Raw genomic sequence first — 17,278 nt, 5'->3', positions numbered from 1 at the left:
ACCACAAATCAGATGTGTAAAGAACCAGACATGTGCCTTGTTGCCAAGATTTCTGCTGATGAACCCTTTTTGGTTTGGGAATGAGGAAGAACCCGGAACCAGTTCACAGTGCGAAGGCGGATACGGCCTGGGCCAGGCCCATGATGCGCTGCATTATTCAGAGCGAAGCAGCGGAAAGCGGAATCCAGCCCGGTCCCGGCCACAGTTGCGATTGAGGGGGGGGGGGACGATGTAGCGTCGTTGGCCTGGTCTCCAGGAGTAAGACTGGGAGAAACTGATGAATGGTAGCATGGAGGACGATAAGTTGTGTGACTTTTCCTTTGGCTGCGCAGATTTTCAAATGCCGGAATGTTGAAACGGAGTGCGGTGAGGAATTGTGACTTGAGATTAGTAGAAAATGACTATTTTGAATTTTTTACTTTTCGTAAGGTACATGTTACGAAATCCGTGCAAATCTGAGCTCGGCATCATCCTCACACGATCGGAAAAGCAATTTAGGTAGGTTTATTAAGATAATCCACCGTCTGCTATTGCAAATGTGCCGTCTACCGTCTTTCGACGACACCCAAACATTGTTTGACTGGGGTAAATTAAAACGTGTTTTGCTCTTTATTACGGCTTATCACATTTAGGCAGCATGTTAAATGCATTTGACCTGCCAGGGGCGAGTCCAGGAGCAATCATATCAGGAGTGTGGGGTTTTTCTTTTCCGCTTGAACCGGACTGAATGAGTTATGGGGCTAGCTCATTCTTTTTAACTCATTTGTTTTATAACTCACTTGTTTGAGCTATGCATTGACAGTTTCTACATTGATCAAACCCTTTGGCATTTGTTAACAAGTGTGTGTGGCCCCATTAGCTTGGTGTTTTGTTTGTATCACTCGCCTAATGCCCACCAGCCTCGCGCATCTGTAATCACCTCATTGGTCCTCTGCCGGTCATGGCGCTTTACTGCACTGGTTGGTCGATTTTGAGCCTCGCCTCACAATTAAAGGCTTCCAGAAAGAGAACGCAAACACCCGGCCCTAGTTCCACCGCTTTTGCGGCCCTCAAAGATCGGAATTTACAAAATGGTTGATGGATACTTTGGGGTTTAGCATGCATTTGCTATGCGCAACACCTAATGGCAGGACTTCCAGTTCAGATGCATGGGGTTAGAGTCCCTCAACATATACTGGTGTGAATAGGGTTGATGGAACCAGGACAAGAGCTTTCATTTTCACTTAGGAGCCGATGGAACCAAAGCCCATCATTGCGAGCCGTGCACATGCGTGATAAGGGCTGCGGTCAACCTGTTTTCGGTGGTTGACTTAAAAAAGAATTTCGTTTTGGGGTGCCACGCTCTGCCTCATCATCGAATCAAGATGATCTCCAAAAGACCCGGAAATGGCATTGCTGCCAAGTGGTGGAAACCCCAGCAGCAAACAATGCAGCGTCACTGGTCCACGGACCTGGCCTGCCGGAGGCTTCTCATGCTACCTGTTGCTTCATACAGCGAAGTCACGCCACATGACCATGACTTGCTTGTAACCGTGCAGCTACCGACCACATTAGCATTTGCAGTCCATCTGATGCAAATTCAAGGCTCCGGGTCGTCCGGCCGCTTCCGCCCGCGGGTCTTTGGAATCCCAGTGTGCCGCTCAGCCCGGTCTTTGGAATCCCAGTGTGCCGCTCAGCCCGGTCTTTGGAATCCCAGTGTGCCGCTCAGCCCGGTCTTTGGAATCCCAGTGTGCCGCTCAGCCCGGTCTTTGGAATCCCAGTGTGCCCCTCAGCCCGGTCTTTGGAATCCCAGTGTGCCGCTCAGCCCGGTCTTTGGAATCCCAGTGTGCCCCTCAGCCCGGTCTTTTGGAATCCCAGTGCGCCACTTACAGTCGCGGAGGCAGGCGCCAGCCATCAACTTGTCTCTTAAAATTCCGTGAATGTCTGCTGTAAGCAGGTTGAATTTTTGCACTAGCTGATAGCGTTAATTTGGCCGCTCGCACGTGCATAGTTAACAAAATATTGGGACGTCATATAGGGAACTGAGCTGGCTGTTAATACAACACAAAATATACTGAGAGAGACGATTGTTTTCAGCGGCCTTTTACGTTACACGCCCTCGACCCAAACGTTCCGTCTCCCCGCGATTCCATCGTTTTATTGTCATTGCCTGCGGTTTGGCCCGTCCAAGGTCGACAAGTTATATTGCCTGTAACATCAGGAGCTGGATTGTATATCATTACCCGGGGTCGAGAGGATTCAGCACCTTCACGAGGTTTTCATGACAGCACTGAGCAAAGTTACGTGCGAGGCACTTTGAAAAAGACAAAGAAGGCTATTTATCTGATTGCCGGCGCAAGGAAAGCAAGCTGTTTTCCATGTAGGCTAGAATGACAAAGTAGAATGAACCGATAGGGGGGGGGGGGGGGTCACGTTGTTACAGGCCGGGACAACGTCGCCGGAGGGCAAGGCATCGTATTATACCCCACCCCTGAAAGCCACGTAACTGGGTCTTTCTGTGCGTTCGCAAAAATATGGTATAAAACACGGTGCTGTGCACCATCAGCGTCAGCTCCTAGATCCCGAGATATTTCCACGCAGATTAGGTAAGATAACTGACGAATTTTTCACCATACCTCAAGCATTTCTAACCACGCGTATCACAAGTGTGTGTCCAACATAGACAAGCAGCTGCTGGATAGAAGTGAAAAATAACACCCTCATACAGCAATAACCTTCATTTGTGGCGTGGATAGGACACCCTTTAGTTGCCCTGTTTGTGTATTCCTGTTGCCCGTTTCCAACCGTACGCGTTTTGACTTCAACCAACAAAAAACCTCAGAATTACGTTACAGACTGAAATGTTTATACCAAAAATGAGTGACGTATCAATCAGGGAGCAACAGCAGCGGAGTGTTGACCTCAATAATGTCATGGAAACCTTCTGAGGTGACCTTGACGAGTCATCTCAGAAGACCACAATATGATATATATATATATATATATATATACACATGATATTAATTTTTATAAAACCGCAATACTTGACAGGTAGGATAATCTGAGAGATGGAGGGTGGGTTTGAGTGATGAAGGAGGGGGCACGGCGTCGAGGTGCAAAAGTGAACTCTTCTTCTATTCCCAGTGGACGCCAAGACCGCTGGCGAGAGGTACGGCGTCATATTTGCTCCATGGGTTGAACACCTCGTAGCAACAACTGGCAGCTGTTACCTGACAGCTGCCAATAAACAGCCTAATGTTCCCAGCGGACACCAAGACCCCAGCGCAGCGGCTGTGGCAGCGGTAAACGTACCAGTCACAGCCACTGGCCCGCGCGCCCTGAGGTGAGCGCCGCCTGGGGAGCAGGCGGCGCCGGCGCCGGCCGGCCGGCGACGCGTCATATCTCCTGGCGCGGAGCCAACGCCAAGCTCAGGCCAGGTCGCGGCGAGGTCATGCAGTCAGTCGAGAATATGGCGTTGCCCGGGGTGGGCCGACGCAGCTAGGCAGGCGGCGGCGCGGGGCGGGCGCGGGCTGGACGAGGCGTATTCGACGGCAGCTGAGCAGTCAGAGGTTTACCATCACGTCTGCACCATGAGCTTGGCGCGTTAAATTCACCAGCTGTCAGCTGATGCAGTGGACGTGTATTGCATTTATTCCCACGTCCAGGGGTGTTGCTTAGAATGATTGCGGGGGCCTGAGCCCCTCCCCCTCAACGCTCCTCTGAGTCCCCACCCAATGCATACGAGCAGCACAGGGAATACTGAGCCAATGCAATCCAGTATCTGAACTGCCTGTACACTAGGTACCTAAACGTATCACTATCATTGTCTTCAGCCCCATATGTCATCATTATTGTCACATTGGCTTGAAATGGAAGTCCTTCCTAAGCATTGAAACATCCTTGAAACTGAGAACTTATTTTTGTATTCTCTAATTTGGCATCAGGGCCGCGAATCAAAGTGGCCGAGATGCGCGAAGAAATAAGTGTTTTTGGGTGGGCTGGGTCAACTATTGGCTCAGCCCCCTCAACTAATTTTAGACAGCAGTACCCCGCCCACGTGGTTTCCATGTCGGATAGGGTGAAAATCGTCGGTAATGGATTATGCTGCGGCAAAAGTCATATACTTATGTTATATACGAATGTATACCTTTTCATCTACCGTAACTTACGTGGTTATTCCGCGCAAGCGAAATCTGATATAAAGGAATGACAACATTTTCTGGACCCTGTTTTAATCACATAGAAATGACCAAACAAATAGTTTGCCAAACGGAACATCAAGACAACACGTCCATTCTGGTTATTTCATGGTCGTTAAATTCCGTCATTTCGGGAAACAATTTTGCAAGGTTTGACACGCATTGAACCGGACGCCGCATCATAAACTAACGAGACTTGATAACTAATTTATCCGTTTTCTTGCATGAGCTGTGGCGAAATTAGTCGGGGTCCAGGAGCTAACTCTGGTGTTGGGCCCCATACAGCATGTACCGTCGCTATGTCTGGTTTTCTTCCGTTGATCGCACATGATTGCGTATGTGGGAAAACACATGCCATGATAATGCTAGATTTACTCCACTTAGAAGCACAACGCTGCATGCGTGGGAAACCTCAATCTGCCCACCCGGACTCTTGCTTGGTTATTCGACTCACTCATCTTGACTGTGCAGAACAACACAGGTTGTTAAATGTAACCTTTCCACCCACAGGTCTGGTTCGTGGTTGTGTAAAGAACCTCAAAAGTAACATTGGATGGCTCAGGTCGGGGCTCGTCCATGTGTTTATTCCGCGCTGAAGCTAACTGGATACAAAAATTAAGACGGGTGTGTTCAGCTGAATCCAAACCAAAAAGTATATTCATCAGGATTCTCAGTTATATTTTCAACGCAATACCCGTGAGAAAATCATGGACATTGCGAGCGGGGTATCACCCAAAAATCGACTCCTGGGGCAACTGTTGGTCGAAAGGGGATAACCTGCTCATCTGAGGTGCCATGCCGTTGCAAATGGGATTATTGCCGACCTCCCGGGAACCAGGCAGTGTGTCTGTCGGGCAGGAGGCAACACTTTCCACTTCCCAAGCCGCATTGTCACCGACCACATCTGTGTTACATGAGCTCGTCGAGAGCCGTCATCTGAGGATCTCATGATGTAGTGACCAAAAGCTAAATTAGCAGAGCGTAAAATTCAACAATCTGCATAGCTTTGACGGAAGACCACCGCGCCACAAAATATTTGGTAGATGAACCATGGGCGTACCTCACTCCAAATCCGTGGGTCAGGAAGTGGGAATGGCGGGCGTGGCAGGCACCGCTCTCAGGGTCGCTGAATATAGCATTTTGGCAATTCACCTGAACAGATGGTCCAAGTCGCGTGTTCTTACCTCGGCCAATACTGCAGTCACGATCGTAGTGCCAGCGTTGTGGCCCCGCGCCGGCCTGTTCGCACGCGATGCATGCTCCGGTGGGCATGCATGATAGCAGTTTCAGATGATCGCCCCATTAACGCCGAGAATTGCACATCCTCGTTTCTGCAAAGTCATGCAGCCACATTCAAGGCCAGAGGTGTGTTTTGTTAGATGCAGCTCACATTGCCGGCGATTGTTAACTTTCATTGCTGCAGACACGTCTTCCGGCCGTGGTCCGCAGCGGAGGCGTGTTTTGTGAGATGCTCGGCTTCGGCTTTGTGCATGCAAGCTTTAAACAAGTTTACAGCAACCACGACCAGCCATTCGCGTAAGGCCGCGGGCATTGGGGATGGGAAATAGAAGAAGACTTTACAACACAAAATAGGTTATAAAACGCACACGCTGATCCTTTCAATGCCTGAACATGAATATTTTACCAAATCCATGGAACCCATAGCACGCAACAAATAATGTGAATAGCCTTACCCATCACCATAAGCCCATGCAAACTACCCTTCGCCCTGTCTGAAAGCCATGAGACTGGGACTGGGTACATTTCAAATCGCACATCACCGCAGAGCACCTTCTGTCCGTACGTTGGACCCGCTAGCTCACCACTGCAGAGCACCTTCTGTCCGTACGTTGGACCCGCTAGCTCACCACTGCAGAGCACCTTCTGTCCGTACGTTGGACCCGCTAGCTCATCACTGCAGAGCACCTTTTGTCCGTACGTTGGACCCGCTTGCTCATCACTGCAGAGCACCTTCTGTCCGTACGTTGGACCCGCTAGCTCATCACTGCAGAGCACCTTCTGTCCGTACGTTGGACCCGCTAGCTCACCACTGCAGAGCACCTTCTGTCCGTACGTTGGACCCGCTAGCTCACCAGCTGCAGAGCACCTTCTGTCCGTACGTTGGGCCCGCTAGCTCACCACTGCAGAGCACCTTCTGTCCGTACGTTGGACCCGCTAGCTCACCACTGCAGAGCACCTTCTGTCCGTACGTTGGACCCGCTAGCTCACCACTGCAGAGCACCTTCTGTCCGTACGTTGGACCCGCTAGGCTCACCACTGCAGAGCACCTTCTGTCCGTACGTTGGACCCGCTGGCTCACCACTGCAGAGCACCTTCTGTCCGTATGTTGGACCCGCTTGCTCATCACTGCAGAGCACCTTCTGTCCGTACGTTGGACCCGCTAGCTCATCACTGCAGAGCACCTTCTGTCCGTACGTTGGACCCGCTAGCTCACCACTGCAGAGCACCTTCTGTCCGTACGTTGGACCCGCTAGCTCATCACTGCGGAGCACCTTCTGTCCGTACGTTGGACCCGCTAGCTCAGTTGGTGATTACGGTGGCGCGCTCTCTGCCCTGGACAGATGTGACCTGCGACCGGTGCAGCGGCCGCTTGAGGTCAGGTGACGTCAGAGCGCAAGGTGTTCCGACCATAATGACACGATGACCTTTCGCCACCACACCCACCTGGGATTTCGGGGCTGGATGGTAGAGGTTGGGGCTCGCACAAAAGGCACCGCTTAGAGTGGGCCTTTTTTATTCGTTTATTAATATCGAATATATATTTAACGAATAATATATTAATAATATATTAATATTAATATCGCCTGAGAATATAAATATCGAATGTAAATATATAATATTAATATTGATATATTAATATTAATATCGCCTGAGATTTATTCATTTATAATATTTTAAATACATATTTAAACAAATATTTATGTATCACGAGGAACTGTCTGATTGTACTGACTTCTGCCAGAGAAAATCAGGTGTGGGCCAGCAGGATTGAGATGATCGTGACGGTACATTTTTGCAATATATTCTCGCAAGCCAACTGAGGCTTGTGATGCACCAACCTACATAAACAACGTTTGAGCTTTTCTCTAGAACCGTTTCCTCAGTGTCTTTCTGCAGTTCAAGATGTGACATTACCAGACGCCGAACCTGGAGTTCATGGATACTGAGGACCTCAGTTTTATTTTTAAGCAAAAGGTAGAACACTTGGGTGCACCAAAGATCTCGGCAGATTCCCTTAACACCTAACATGCTCGCACAGATCTTGGCTCCTGTGATATCGGATGTTGCCAGATTTAACTAAGGTACAGACGCCAACTCATAACATGATGCAAAGGGGTGCAACATTAACTTTACTAGGCCTGTTTTCCTGCACGGTAGAGTTAACTGTCTTCAAATGGTTTTCTCATTTAAGAGCTTTTGGGGTTTTCTATGGGTTATATGTCCAAGGAAATGGGGAAATTTGGAGTGGTTCCAGAGATGTAAGTGAAGTTAAATGAAGTTTGGACCCGCTGCCACAATGCACGCAGCACCAAATGATGTTTGCCACTCATTGGGCCCGTCTTAAAGTCAAGAGCTTCGAGGCCGTTACGGTATTAACAGGCTGCCCCCACCAAAGAAACAAACAAAAACAAATTAGACGGTAAGGCATAGCTTCCAACGAATATAACAAAAAAACGTTGCTCGTTGAGCCCAACTGCTTTAGGCCTTCAAAGGCTGTGCCATCTTGATCGAAGGAGCCCATCAGAAAGCAGGTTGTGAATTTCACTAGCGAGCTACCTTATGAGAGAGTAGGAAAAGTTGTATCAGCTTTTTTACTATGAGTTCCCTTCTTCTACAAATAGCGAGGATAGGACTAAAATTCTGCAGATAGCCGTATCTGCAGACGGCTATTACCTTCAACTTTATGTGTAGCGATAAGTTTTGGAAAGCACATCTTTTTCTTCTGGCAGATGACTTCTGAATGGCATTTTGAATGAGGCAATTTGCCCCCCCTGGTGTAATTTTTTTCATAGTTTGAAAAATTGCGCTCGTTTTTTTACCACATAGTAAGTTGCATCGCAAGCAAGATGAATGCACTGCGATATGGAGACCAAACATGCTTGTCTGTGCCATTTCGTAATTCGTCGGGATTGCGGAATTCAAAATTGCTGCCCTTTTTATCCACTAGCGTTCGTTGTACGACTGCTGCCACCCCGGTTTCGGTTGCCTCAGGCAGAAATCATAGGTCCACGTGGGTAATGTAGACGTTAACCTATTTTTTGGACGGCAGTAAGTCATCGCAATCGTGTCAATCATGGACAGCGAGCCAGTGATTGACAAAACGTGGGCAAATTGTGTCTCTAGTACAACATGCCCCATGTACAGATGATACGTGCACCACCTGACGGCTTGGAGGAAAGTTCGCGCCACCCCAAAATCGTTGGCAAGCGGCAGACAAATAATTTGCTGTATATACGGCACGTGTACTTCCCTACCTCGCAGCATAGCGTTCAGATTGGTCTAGTTACGCCGTGCTACTTGATACCTGGGTACTTGACATGATACAACTCACTCCGCACTCTCCCCAACCCGCTGGCTAGCGACGTCCATCACCCACACCAAGTTCCGTTTGCGAGCCTAGATATGTTATCATGTGGGCTCGTGAACATACCTTTGATAATTGGGCAAGCAAAGCATCAGTTACCTTCGCACACATCATGCCAGGTCAACCCCACCGTCAACAGACCACCAGCCCAACACCAAAACACGACCTCAGCCATGGCCAATGCTCACAACGAACACGAGCTCCCGCGGATAACTCAGGGTGCTCGATAGAGTGCTATCGACATGCGGTGAAGATCCCTGCTCCAGCTGATGACATGGTCCAACCGCGCATGGAAGAACGTGACTTCGGCTCTGGGTACTACCGCGGTCTGTGTCTCAGCGGTCCAGGGCTGAGCGGTACATGTCTAAGCGGTCCATGTCTGAGTGGTATATGTCTAAGCTGTCTATGGTTGAGCGATATATGTCTATACGGCCCATGGCTGAGTGGTACATGTCTAAACGGTCCTCGTCTGGATGGTCCATGTCTGAGCGGTCCATGTCTGAGCGGTCTATGGCTGAGCGATATATGTCTGAGTGGTCCATGTCTGAGGGGTCCATGTCTAAGCGGTCCATGGCTGAGCGATGTATGTCTGAGTGGTCCATGGCTGAGCGGCCCATGTCTGAGCGGTCCACGTCTGAGCGGTCCATGTCTGAGCGGTCCATGTCTGAGCGGTCCACGGCTGAGCGGTCCACGTCTGAGCTCTGAGCTCTCCGGTCGTGTTTCAGCGCCAGCGCCGGGAGCTGCAGTTAGCGCCGGACAGTGGGCCACAGCGACGTGAGCTGCAGCACGTGAGATTCAGACCGAGAAAACTGTCCTGACTCTGCTCCGATGTGTGGACGCGCCACGGCAGGCCGAGGATTGCACCCACGGGAGCGGCAACGCTGCTAATAGTCAACTCAGCTTACAGGTTCAACCGCAAGCTACCCATCAGCTAATGGGGCCAGCTGTCTGGCGCCGTGCTGTGGATGGGTCATGGGTCATGGGTCAACCGCCTCATCGAGCACGTTGCGTACTCTAAAATGCACATTATTTAATGGTCATTTTCATACACATAGCGTCTGAAGTGTGTTATGCAGTTTTGTACCGGGCCACTTTACGGCACCCCCCCCCCCCCGTGTTGTTGATATCACGTGAATAAGGTCCGCAACGTTCACTGTGTCATGTGTCAACGGTGTCTTTGTACACGTTTTTGACATCGTTACGTCACGGCTCAAAACTGTGTGTATCAGCACATCATGATTTAACTTGGGGAGTCGTTATGTCATGGTTCAAGTCGTGGACATTACCTTTGTCATTATTTTCATGCAGCTTGCGGTCATGGCAAGATGCGGCAGATCGCTCTCGCTTGCACGAATGGTTTGCAGTTTTAGAACCCTTGCGAATAGGGCGTACTAAGCTGTGAATGGGCGCAGTTGTGCGCAGGGGGTGCAATTCATCTGTGGTATGAGTCTGCCATGTACGAGCACAACAGGAAATAAACTCCTAAAAATCGCGTGAACGCTTTTCCGTAACATTTGGATGGGACACGGCCTGAATTGTATAGCCTGCTCATCAACGCCATTCCAGGACATAAACATGGACTCCGATATCGTCCACCATCATCACAATCATCGCACGTAAGGCAGACACTGACACACTGCCCACCCTCAGCACCATCGCCATCATATCTGCCATTACCATTGCTATCATACTCGAAACATCCTAAACATGCGGACATTGTTCGTCGTTATCACCATCACCAGACGCAAGATATCAGACAAGCATTCAACCAACGATCATGATCAGCACTATCACCAGGTAAGACATCAGACACATTCAGACATCATTCGCACCATCACGCGACGTTAGACACCAGACACATAGACTCCGCTCGTCACCAGCACAATCGCTGGACAATATCAGACACACGTTCAAATATCGACAATTCATTACGAGCGCTGTAACCTGACAAAAGGCCTTCGTCGCTCATGCGTCATTGAACATCAATACCGCCATGAGACATGCATCATTAGATAGACGTCCAGATGCTTCTGATCACTGGCAACATCATCGGACATACAACATCCGGAAAAATGTCCAGAACTTCAGACATAACTCATCAACAAAACTCTTATCAGGCTTTTCTTAACAGACATACGTTCAAACAACTTGGTCTTCGGGATTGCCATAAGCCGGTAAGCATCAGACAGGCAACAGACGCTCGAAAAGTGCTGCTCATTATCATCACGGTCTTCATCAGATGTCAGACAGTTGTCCATTTAGACACGCACGGAGGACACATTTCGTTACCGCAGACACGAGCTGGGACTCTCATTTATTACAAGTTGGCAGCGATTATGCTGCGGTACGTAGGCGACTACAGAGTTCAGTCGACTGTGAAACGACAAAGGTGGTTTTAGAGGCTCACACACCAGCTCCTCGGTGCACGACATCCTTCGCTCATCTCCCCCCCCCCCCCCCAATAAGCGTTCAGGAAACGCAGGCATCCGCTCCCCGCAGAATGCATCAGTGATCTTATGTTTCATGTCGATGTCTTATCGCAGGGACCACACAGGAGACCGCTCTCAAGTGCACACATCATGCCTGACATGTCTGTAAATGGCGTTCAGCAACTGAGCGACCCCTGATGCAGCCCTGGAGGTCGGTACGCCGTGCGACCTGTGGTGTCTAGTGTATAGTGGGCACCCTGTGTGACCGGTGGTGCTGCCGGAATCGGCAGAACCAGAAGACCCCATAGCTGCCAGCCAGTCGACGCAGGGTGGAGTCAAGAGACCCTGACGGAGGGGGGGGGGGGGGGGCGGTAAGAGGCCCGTGAGGTCACGGCCAGCGACGGATACCACTTGTCGTGTTGGAGGTCATCCCAGTGCAGACTGGAAGACAAAGCCGGAATTATCATCAAAGCGAACCAGCAGACGCTTGCATAACAACAGGTTTGGGCAGTCTCGCACTCAGTTCACAGCACGTCGCGAAGAAATGGCAGGGGTATATCAGAGCTCTCCTGGAGCAGTTATTCTTGTGTGAAGATATGCTCCCACATATGAAGAAAGATATGGTTTGCAGGTCTCAAGGTTTTGGCGTATTTCTAGATACTCATAACTAGTCGAACGAATGACCAGGAGGTGCATGGACTGACTGGATACCAATGATTGCTCTGGCTATTCAAAGGAATGTTCCACATCCGAAGATATGATAACATACTTGTCACTTGGTATGTTTTAAGTGCAAAAGAGTGTTAGACAACAAAGTTTTACTTTTTACTAGATAGGCTCCTCAAAACGTCATCATTTGACCACATCCTGGAACGTTCGTACAACATCGGTGCCCCCAGGGGTGAAAAAGTGCCTTTTCTGTCAACGACTAAATTTAGAACCGTTTGAATTGTCACCTGAGGTCAAATCCTTCAGAGACCGTCGTAATGTATCTCTAGATGCGATAAACCACGACAAGCAGACAACTTAAATGCAATGCGACATAACCATCAAACATTTTCGTTTCGAGAGTTGATTTGCACTGGAGTATCATTTGCTGACCAGCAAACACTGAATGAAGGTTAAGACTAACCTAACAGAATCATCAGATAAAGGCATACTTAACATAACTAGCCTAAAGGCGTGTAGATTCCTACTCAGTTGAGGAGGGGGGAGGGGGGATTGTGCCTGCTAAGCAGGGATGCAGTTTCCTATCTTGATTATCAGTTTTAACCATTATTTTACATGCATCATGATTTGGGGGTTCAACCCCTAAAAACTTATTCTGAGGAACTACAACCCTGTTGCCGGCTGCGAAAAATGGCGTCAAATCTGGGGAGAAAACTGTTTTAAGTGCATTTCAGAGGCCAGTTCAGCAATTTTTTTCTTGCACCCTCCCCTTCCCATTCCATCCCCCAACCCCACGCATTTTGAAAAACTGCATCCCTGTGGCCCTACATTTACCAATAGCATGATCCTACAAGCAGCTAAAACAATATCACTTTTGTTTTCGTCACGTTAACGTACAATCAGCTGAAAGCGATGGCAACCTTCATTATCTTGGCATAATCAATGCCAGTGCGTGTATGTGAAACCCTCATATCGTGCGTGTGCGTTTTACCAGGTAGTTTTGCATATTTTACACATTTTATGTTACATATATTACATATTTTACACATTGCATTTTACATTACATATAGCCCAGGTAGTTTTACATATTCGTCCGCGACTTAATAATGTTGATTAGTATTCACACACCTGGTTATAGCGTCATTTTTAAGTATTCGATTACCAGTCATACCACCCTCATAACTCTTATTACTGCCAAATGTCCTGTAATATTTCGCCAAAAAAGTGATTTGTCTGCGAAACTTGTACTCCACGCATCAAAATAGTCCAGGGCCAATCGGTGACCGCTGATGAAACGAATCTTGCTGATGTACGCCAGGCACGAATAAATCTGTAACCATGTTTGCTCTTGACCTTGAACACTACATGACCAATAAGTTGGCGGTATTTGCATGACGCTTCTCTGCTGCCATGGATATCTGGGTCACCTTAAAATAGTCTGCGAGACTAAAGCATTCGTAAGTTGGCAGGCGACAAGCCCAGCAACGATAGCGTTTAAGCCTTAAAAAGGGCATGGCTGTACAGTGCATTGAATGATTTACGAACTGGCTATCTCATTTCTGCTTAAAAGTATACCATTAGTCGTACGTGAGCTTATTTCATCACATCTGACGCGTGCTTCAGTATCTTCAAATGTCAAACATTCATGTGGAAAGGAACATTGCACGTGCACTTATCTTTGTAATTCAGAACAGCTACCTCATTTGTAAAGTTATGGCCTATATGCCGAGACTTTTGCGTCACTGCCGAATCTTTACTCCGTATGGCCCTACATCATGACAAAATCGAACTTCGTTTTCGTCTAAATGTCTCTGTGCATGCCTGCTAATCAGGAATATCAGGAGCATGTCAAACATACTCGGTACACAACACTGCGTGGGGTGCCCACGGGCTACCGGCTGTCCATTCTGGTGAAACGGGGGGGGGGGGGGGGGGGGGGGGAGTCCTCAGCTCGATCCGAAGGCTCTTCGCGGCATGCAGCATACATTGGTCCCATACCTCCAGCAGGAAGCCGTTTGACCCAGGCAGCTGGCCCCGGACGCGCCCACGTAAATGAGCGCCAAGACGCCGACAAGTTTACGGGCAGACGCTGCCCCGCTCAAAAACCACCCGTCTGTGCTATGGGTGCCACATAGAGAGCACTATCGACTCAGTATGATCACCTGTCAACAAATTTCAAAACTACTCACGCTTCACACTGATGTGGTATAAAGCCAGCACTGTCTCCCTTTGGACAACTTTGGACTTCGTTGGACGTTGGGTCAAGGCAATCGTGACCTTCACGTTCCTAGAAGGTAGTACTGAGCACGGTGCGTAAATTGGTGTAGTTTGTTGCGACCCGAGCAAGTAGATGCGCTTTTTAGCATATCGGCAGCCGACAATAACCACTTTTGAACTGAGTTGACCTGTGGGTCAGACACTCATGGCCAACATGCTCCGTATTTGTTCCTGTTCTTTCAATGGCTTCGTGTTTCTCTTTCAGCCACATGAAGTCAAAAGGGAAAATAAAAATAATGCCCCACGAAATCAAGTAGACCAAATTCGGTGATTTATTCGTGTGATAGGGAAGTTTTCACCGGCAGCTGGCCCGCTGTCAACCGGGTGCCCTCCCCCCCCCCCCCCTTCCCACAAGGCTGCTGCACCCCCGCAATTTTGTCAGATACTCCGACGCAGCAAATCATTGGCGCCAGTGCAGTCCGCAATATACCTGAAAGGGTTTATCGCGCGGCTGGGCACTGTGGTGACCCTGCGCTCTCCTGCTTGGATACTGGGCCGGCTACTCAGCCGGTCCGGCCCAGTCGGGTCAGGGCCGGACCGGGTCACCTTAACGGACGCCACGCGCCGGGGCGCAGCCCTGCGTGGCGTGCTGCGATTGGCGAGAGCCCACGGCGCCGCGCGCGCCGGTCTGAGCGTCAGGTCACCGACCGAAGCTGGGCGGTAGAGTCGATCTTGCTTCGGCTGTGACGGCCACTCAGAATGCTGCGGGGTGTGTAACCTCACGGATCATGCCGATGTTATGCGTGTGGCGAAACAGGTCACATTTCGCGTGCATGCGTCAGGGGAAACGATGCCTTCGGGGAAACGCACCGATGCCTTCGCGTATGCCTTCAAGGAAACGACCAAGTGGTCACGGTCTCCCAGAGTGCCATCCAGCACCGCCAGAGTGCCATCCAGCACCGCCAGACCCCGCGTCGACGAGGCCGTGACGTTTAGGTTCCGCGCTGACGAGGATCGGCGTACGGCGCTTAACGATGGCGTGATGTTTTCAGAAACGGTTTCAGGCGTACGCTGTGTGTTTCTTCTGAGCAATGGGTTGCTCATAAAAGGCCATGTTCGCTGTACCTCTACTGAAAAAACGCTGGTGGCCCTGGCGGTGATGGGTTACGATTTTCCTTGCTCCCTGTCGCCGATGTGCTGTGAGGGGCTTTGCCCACCGCTGTGGCAACTCTAACAATATTCTCGCTTGGCCAAGTCTCAGCATACCTGGTGTCGACGTGGTGAGGTGCATTGCCACTGTCTCCAGACCAGCTGCTCCATCTTTGTCAGAGCCGTGGCTACTGAACACATCCAAGCATGCTCTGATAGCTGAGCTGGGTGCGAGCTTTCAGTAAGTGGCACCTGAGTCCCGTTCTGAGTTGGACGAGTCGCTATACATTTGAGTCAATGTTGAGATGTCCAGCACTGATCTGACAGACGTGCACTGTTCAGCATCGACGTGCCCTGTTTACCCTGAAAATGTACCCCAAATAAGCTCCATGGCAAATATATTAACCATTTCAGTCATGCGATGACATCTTGTTTGTCCTTTGGAAATAAAAATCGAATCCATCTGAACAAATTGTAAGCATTCTTCACCTTGATTTCCCCAGGAACCAGATCAACTAACCCCTATATGTACATGTTGCGTGTTGCCTTTAGGTAAATCATTTTGAAGATTGTCAGTGTTCCTACATCATTCACCTACCGAGCGGCAGATGATTTGCGTCTCTTAATCTCGGTTAACAGATAATGTGTCCCCATGCCAGTTAGATCGGTACAATGGTTATTTCAGAAATAGAAAAAAGTGTGCTGCAAATACTTAAGACGGAAATGTTTGTGGATTTATCCATGCATCTTACCGAGGCTTTGGCGCGGAGCGCTTCACTGGTTCGAGGTAAGAGCCGTGCTGACCCGGGGTCGCTACACTGCCGAGCCTGCTCGGTGCGGAGCATTCTGCCCGGGGGCACGGCGGACACAGGACCGGGGTGGCTTGCTGTCTTCAGCTGGCCCTTTGGCGAGTCGGGATTTACTCCCGCACGTCTTCGGTATGTGATGTTGTGGTGTATGGCAGTTGTTTAGGGCGCCTATGCGCCAGGCAAGTGGAGTCGCGCGAGAGAGTGGGCCTGGGCGGTGGCGCGTGGCGGGGGCGTGACGTGTTCGGACACCTCGGACGTTATATTATTGCTATTGTTGTTATTACTGAGGTATTGGGCAAATACTCACGGTGGCACCTGATTTAGTGTTTGGTCGGGCTGTGACAGCGGACGATGCTACAGATGTGTCTTTCATTTTGTTCACCACCTGCTTTTACTGATTGCTCTCGCCGTTTCCACCTCGATGTGCGTTTCATCTGCTGTGCGTCTCCCCACTTTCTTTACTGGACGGCGCAAAGCTGATGATGAGGCGGCCATAGGAGATGTGACAGATAATTATGACAGCCTTGCGCACGATGATTATCGTGATGCGTGCTGCTTGTCTAAATTGGTGAGTTCAAGCGCACATAATCGCCCATCATTCGGCACACTGTAAAACCATGCTGCACACTGCATCACTTTCACTCTATCGCCGCACATGGCAGTAAACGTGAACGCCACGATCCCGACTCTGAGGCCTGGCCTTCGCAGACAGCTGTCTGGCTGTCCGCGGAGACAGCTGCTCCGTTGACACCTGTCTGGCCTCTGCAAACAGCTGCCCGGTCTCCGTAGACAGCTGCTTTGCCTCCGCTGACAGCTGCCGGCGGCCTGGCCTCCGCTGAAGTTCCCTGGTCTCGTCCGAAGCCCCATGACCGAGAGCAATCCACACAATGTGCTTGGCGATGGCGACGGTTCGTGACAGCCATAGCAATGCGGAGGGGTGCCCGCTCCCATTCTGTGGAAACGAAACAGGCTTGTATACTAACGCTCGCATTAGCAAGGGCAGATCCAGGAGGAAACAAGCGAGCCATGACTCCCACAAAGTTGTCAAAGTGGTGCAAAAAAGATACATGCTAGGGTATGAAGCAAATATACGCAACTTGTAATGCGAAAAGGCTTTGTTGTGTTTGTTTTGACACCTTTTGAAAGCAAAGTTCGATAAGTTTTAAAGATCTTTGCACTTAGAGCTTTTCCCCGCCCGAAAATCGAACGTAAATCAAAATT

The 17,278-nt window shown here is 49.7% G+C and overlaps 1 protein-coding gene across 2 annotated transcripts in view; it reads left to right on the top strand.

The window, feature by feature from the left end:
- Nucleotides 1–10,278, top strand: part of LOC119099889 (multiple C2 and transmembrane domain-containing protein) — a 37,066-nt gene extending 26,788 nt beyond the window's left edge. For both annotated transcript variants that reach the window (XM_037222977.1, XM_037222978.1), the window contains exon 18: nucleotides 9,510–10,278. In XM_037222977.1, coding sequence (XP_037078872.1) covers nucleotides 9,510–9,602 — 93 coding nt within the window. In that variant the 3' untranslated portion in view covers nucleotides 9,603–10,278. The remainder of the gene's footprint in view (nucleotides 1–9,509) is intronic.
- The last annotated feature ends 7,000 nt before the right edge of the window (nucleotides 10,279–17,278 follow it).

The sequence above is a fragment of the Pollicipes pollicipes genome, unplaced genomic scaffold (assembly GCF_011947565.3).
Source record: "Pollicipes pollicipes isolate AB1234 unplaced genomic scaffold, Ppol_2.1 Scaffold_4881;HRSCAF=5763_pilon_pilon_pilon, whole genome shotgun sequence".
Taxonomy (NCBI): domain Eukaryota; kingdom Metazoa; phylum Arthropoda; class Thecostraca; order Pollicipedomorpha; family Pollicipedidae; genus Pollicipes; species Pollicipes pollicipes.
Note: the sequence above shows the minus strand (reverse complement) of the source record. Positions and strands in the feature narration are given on the sequence as shown.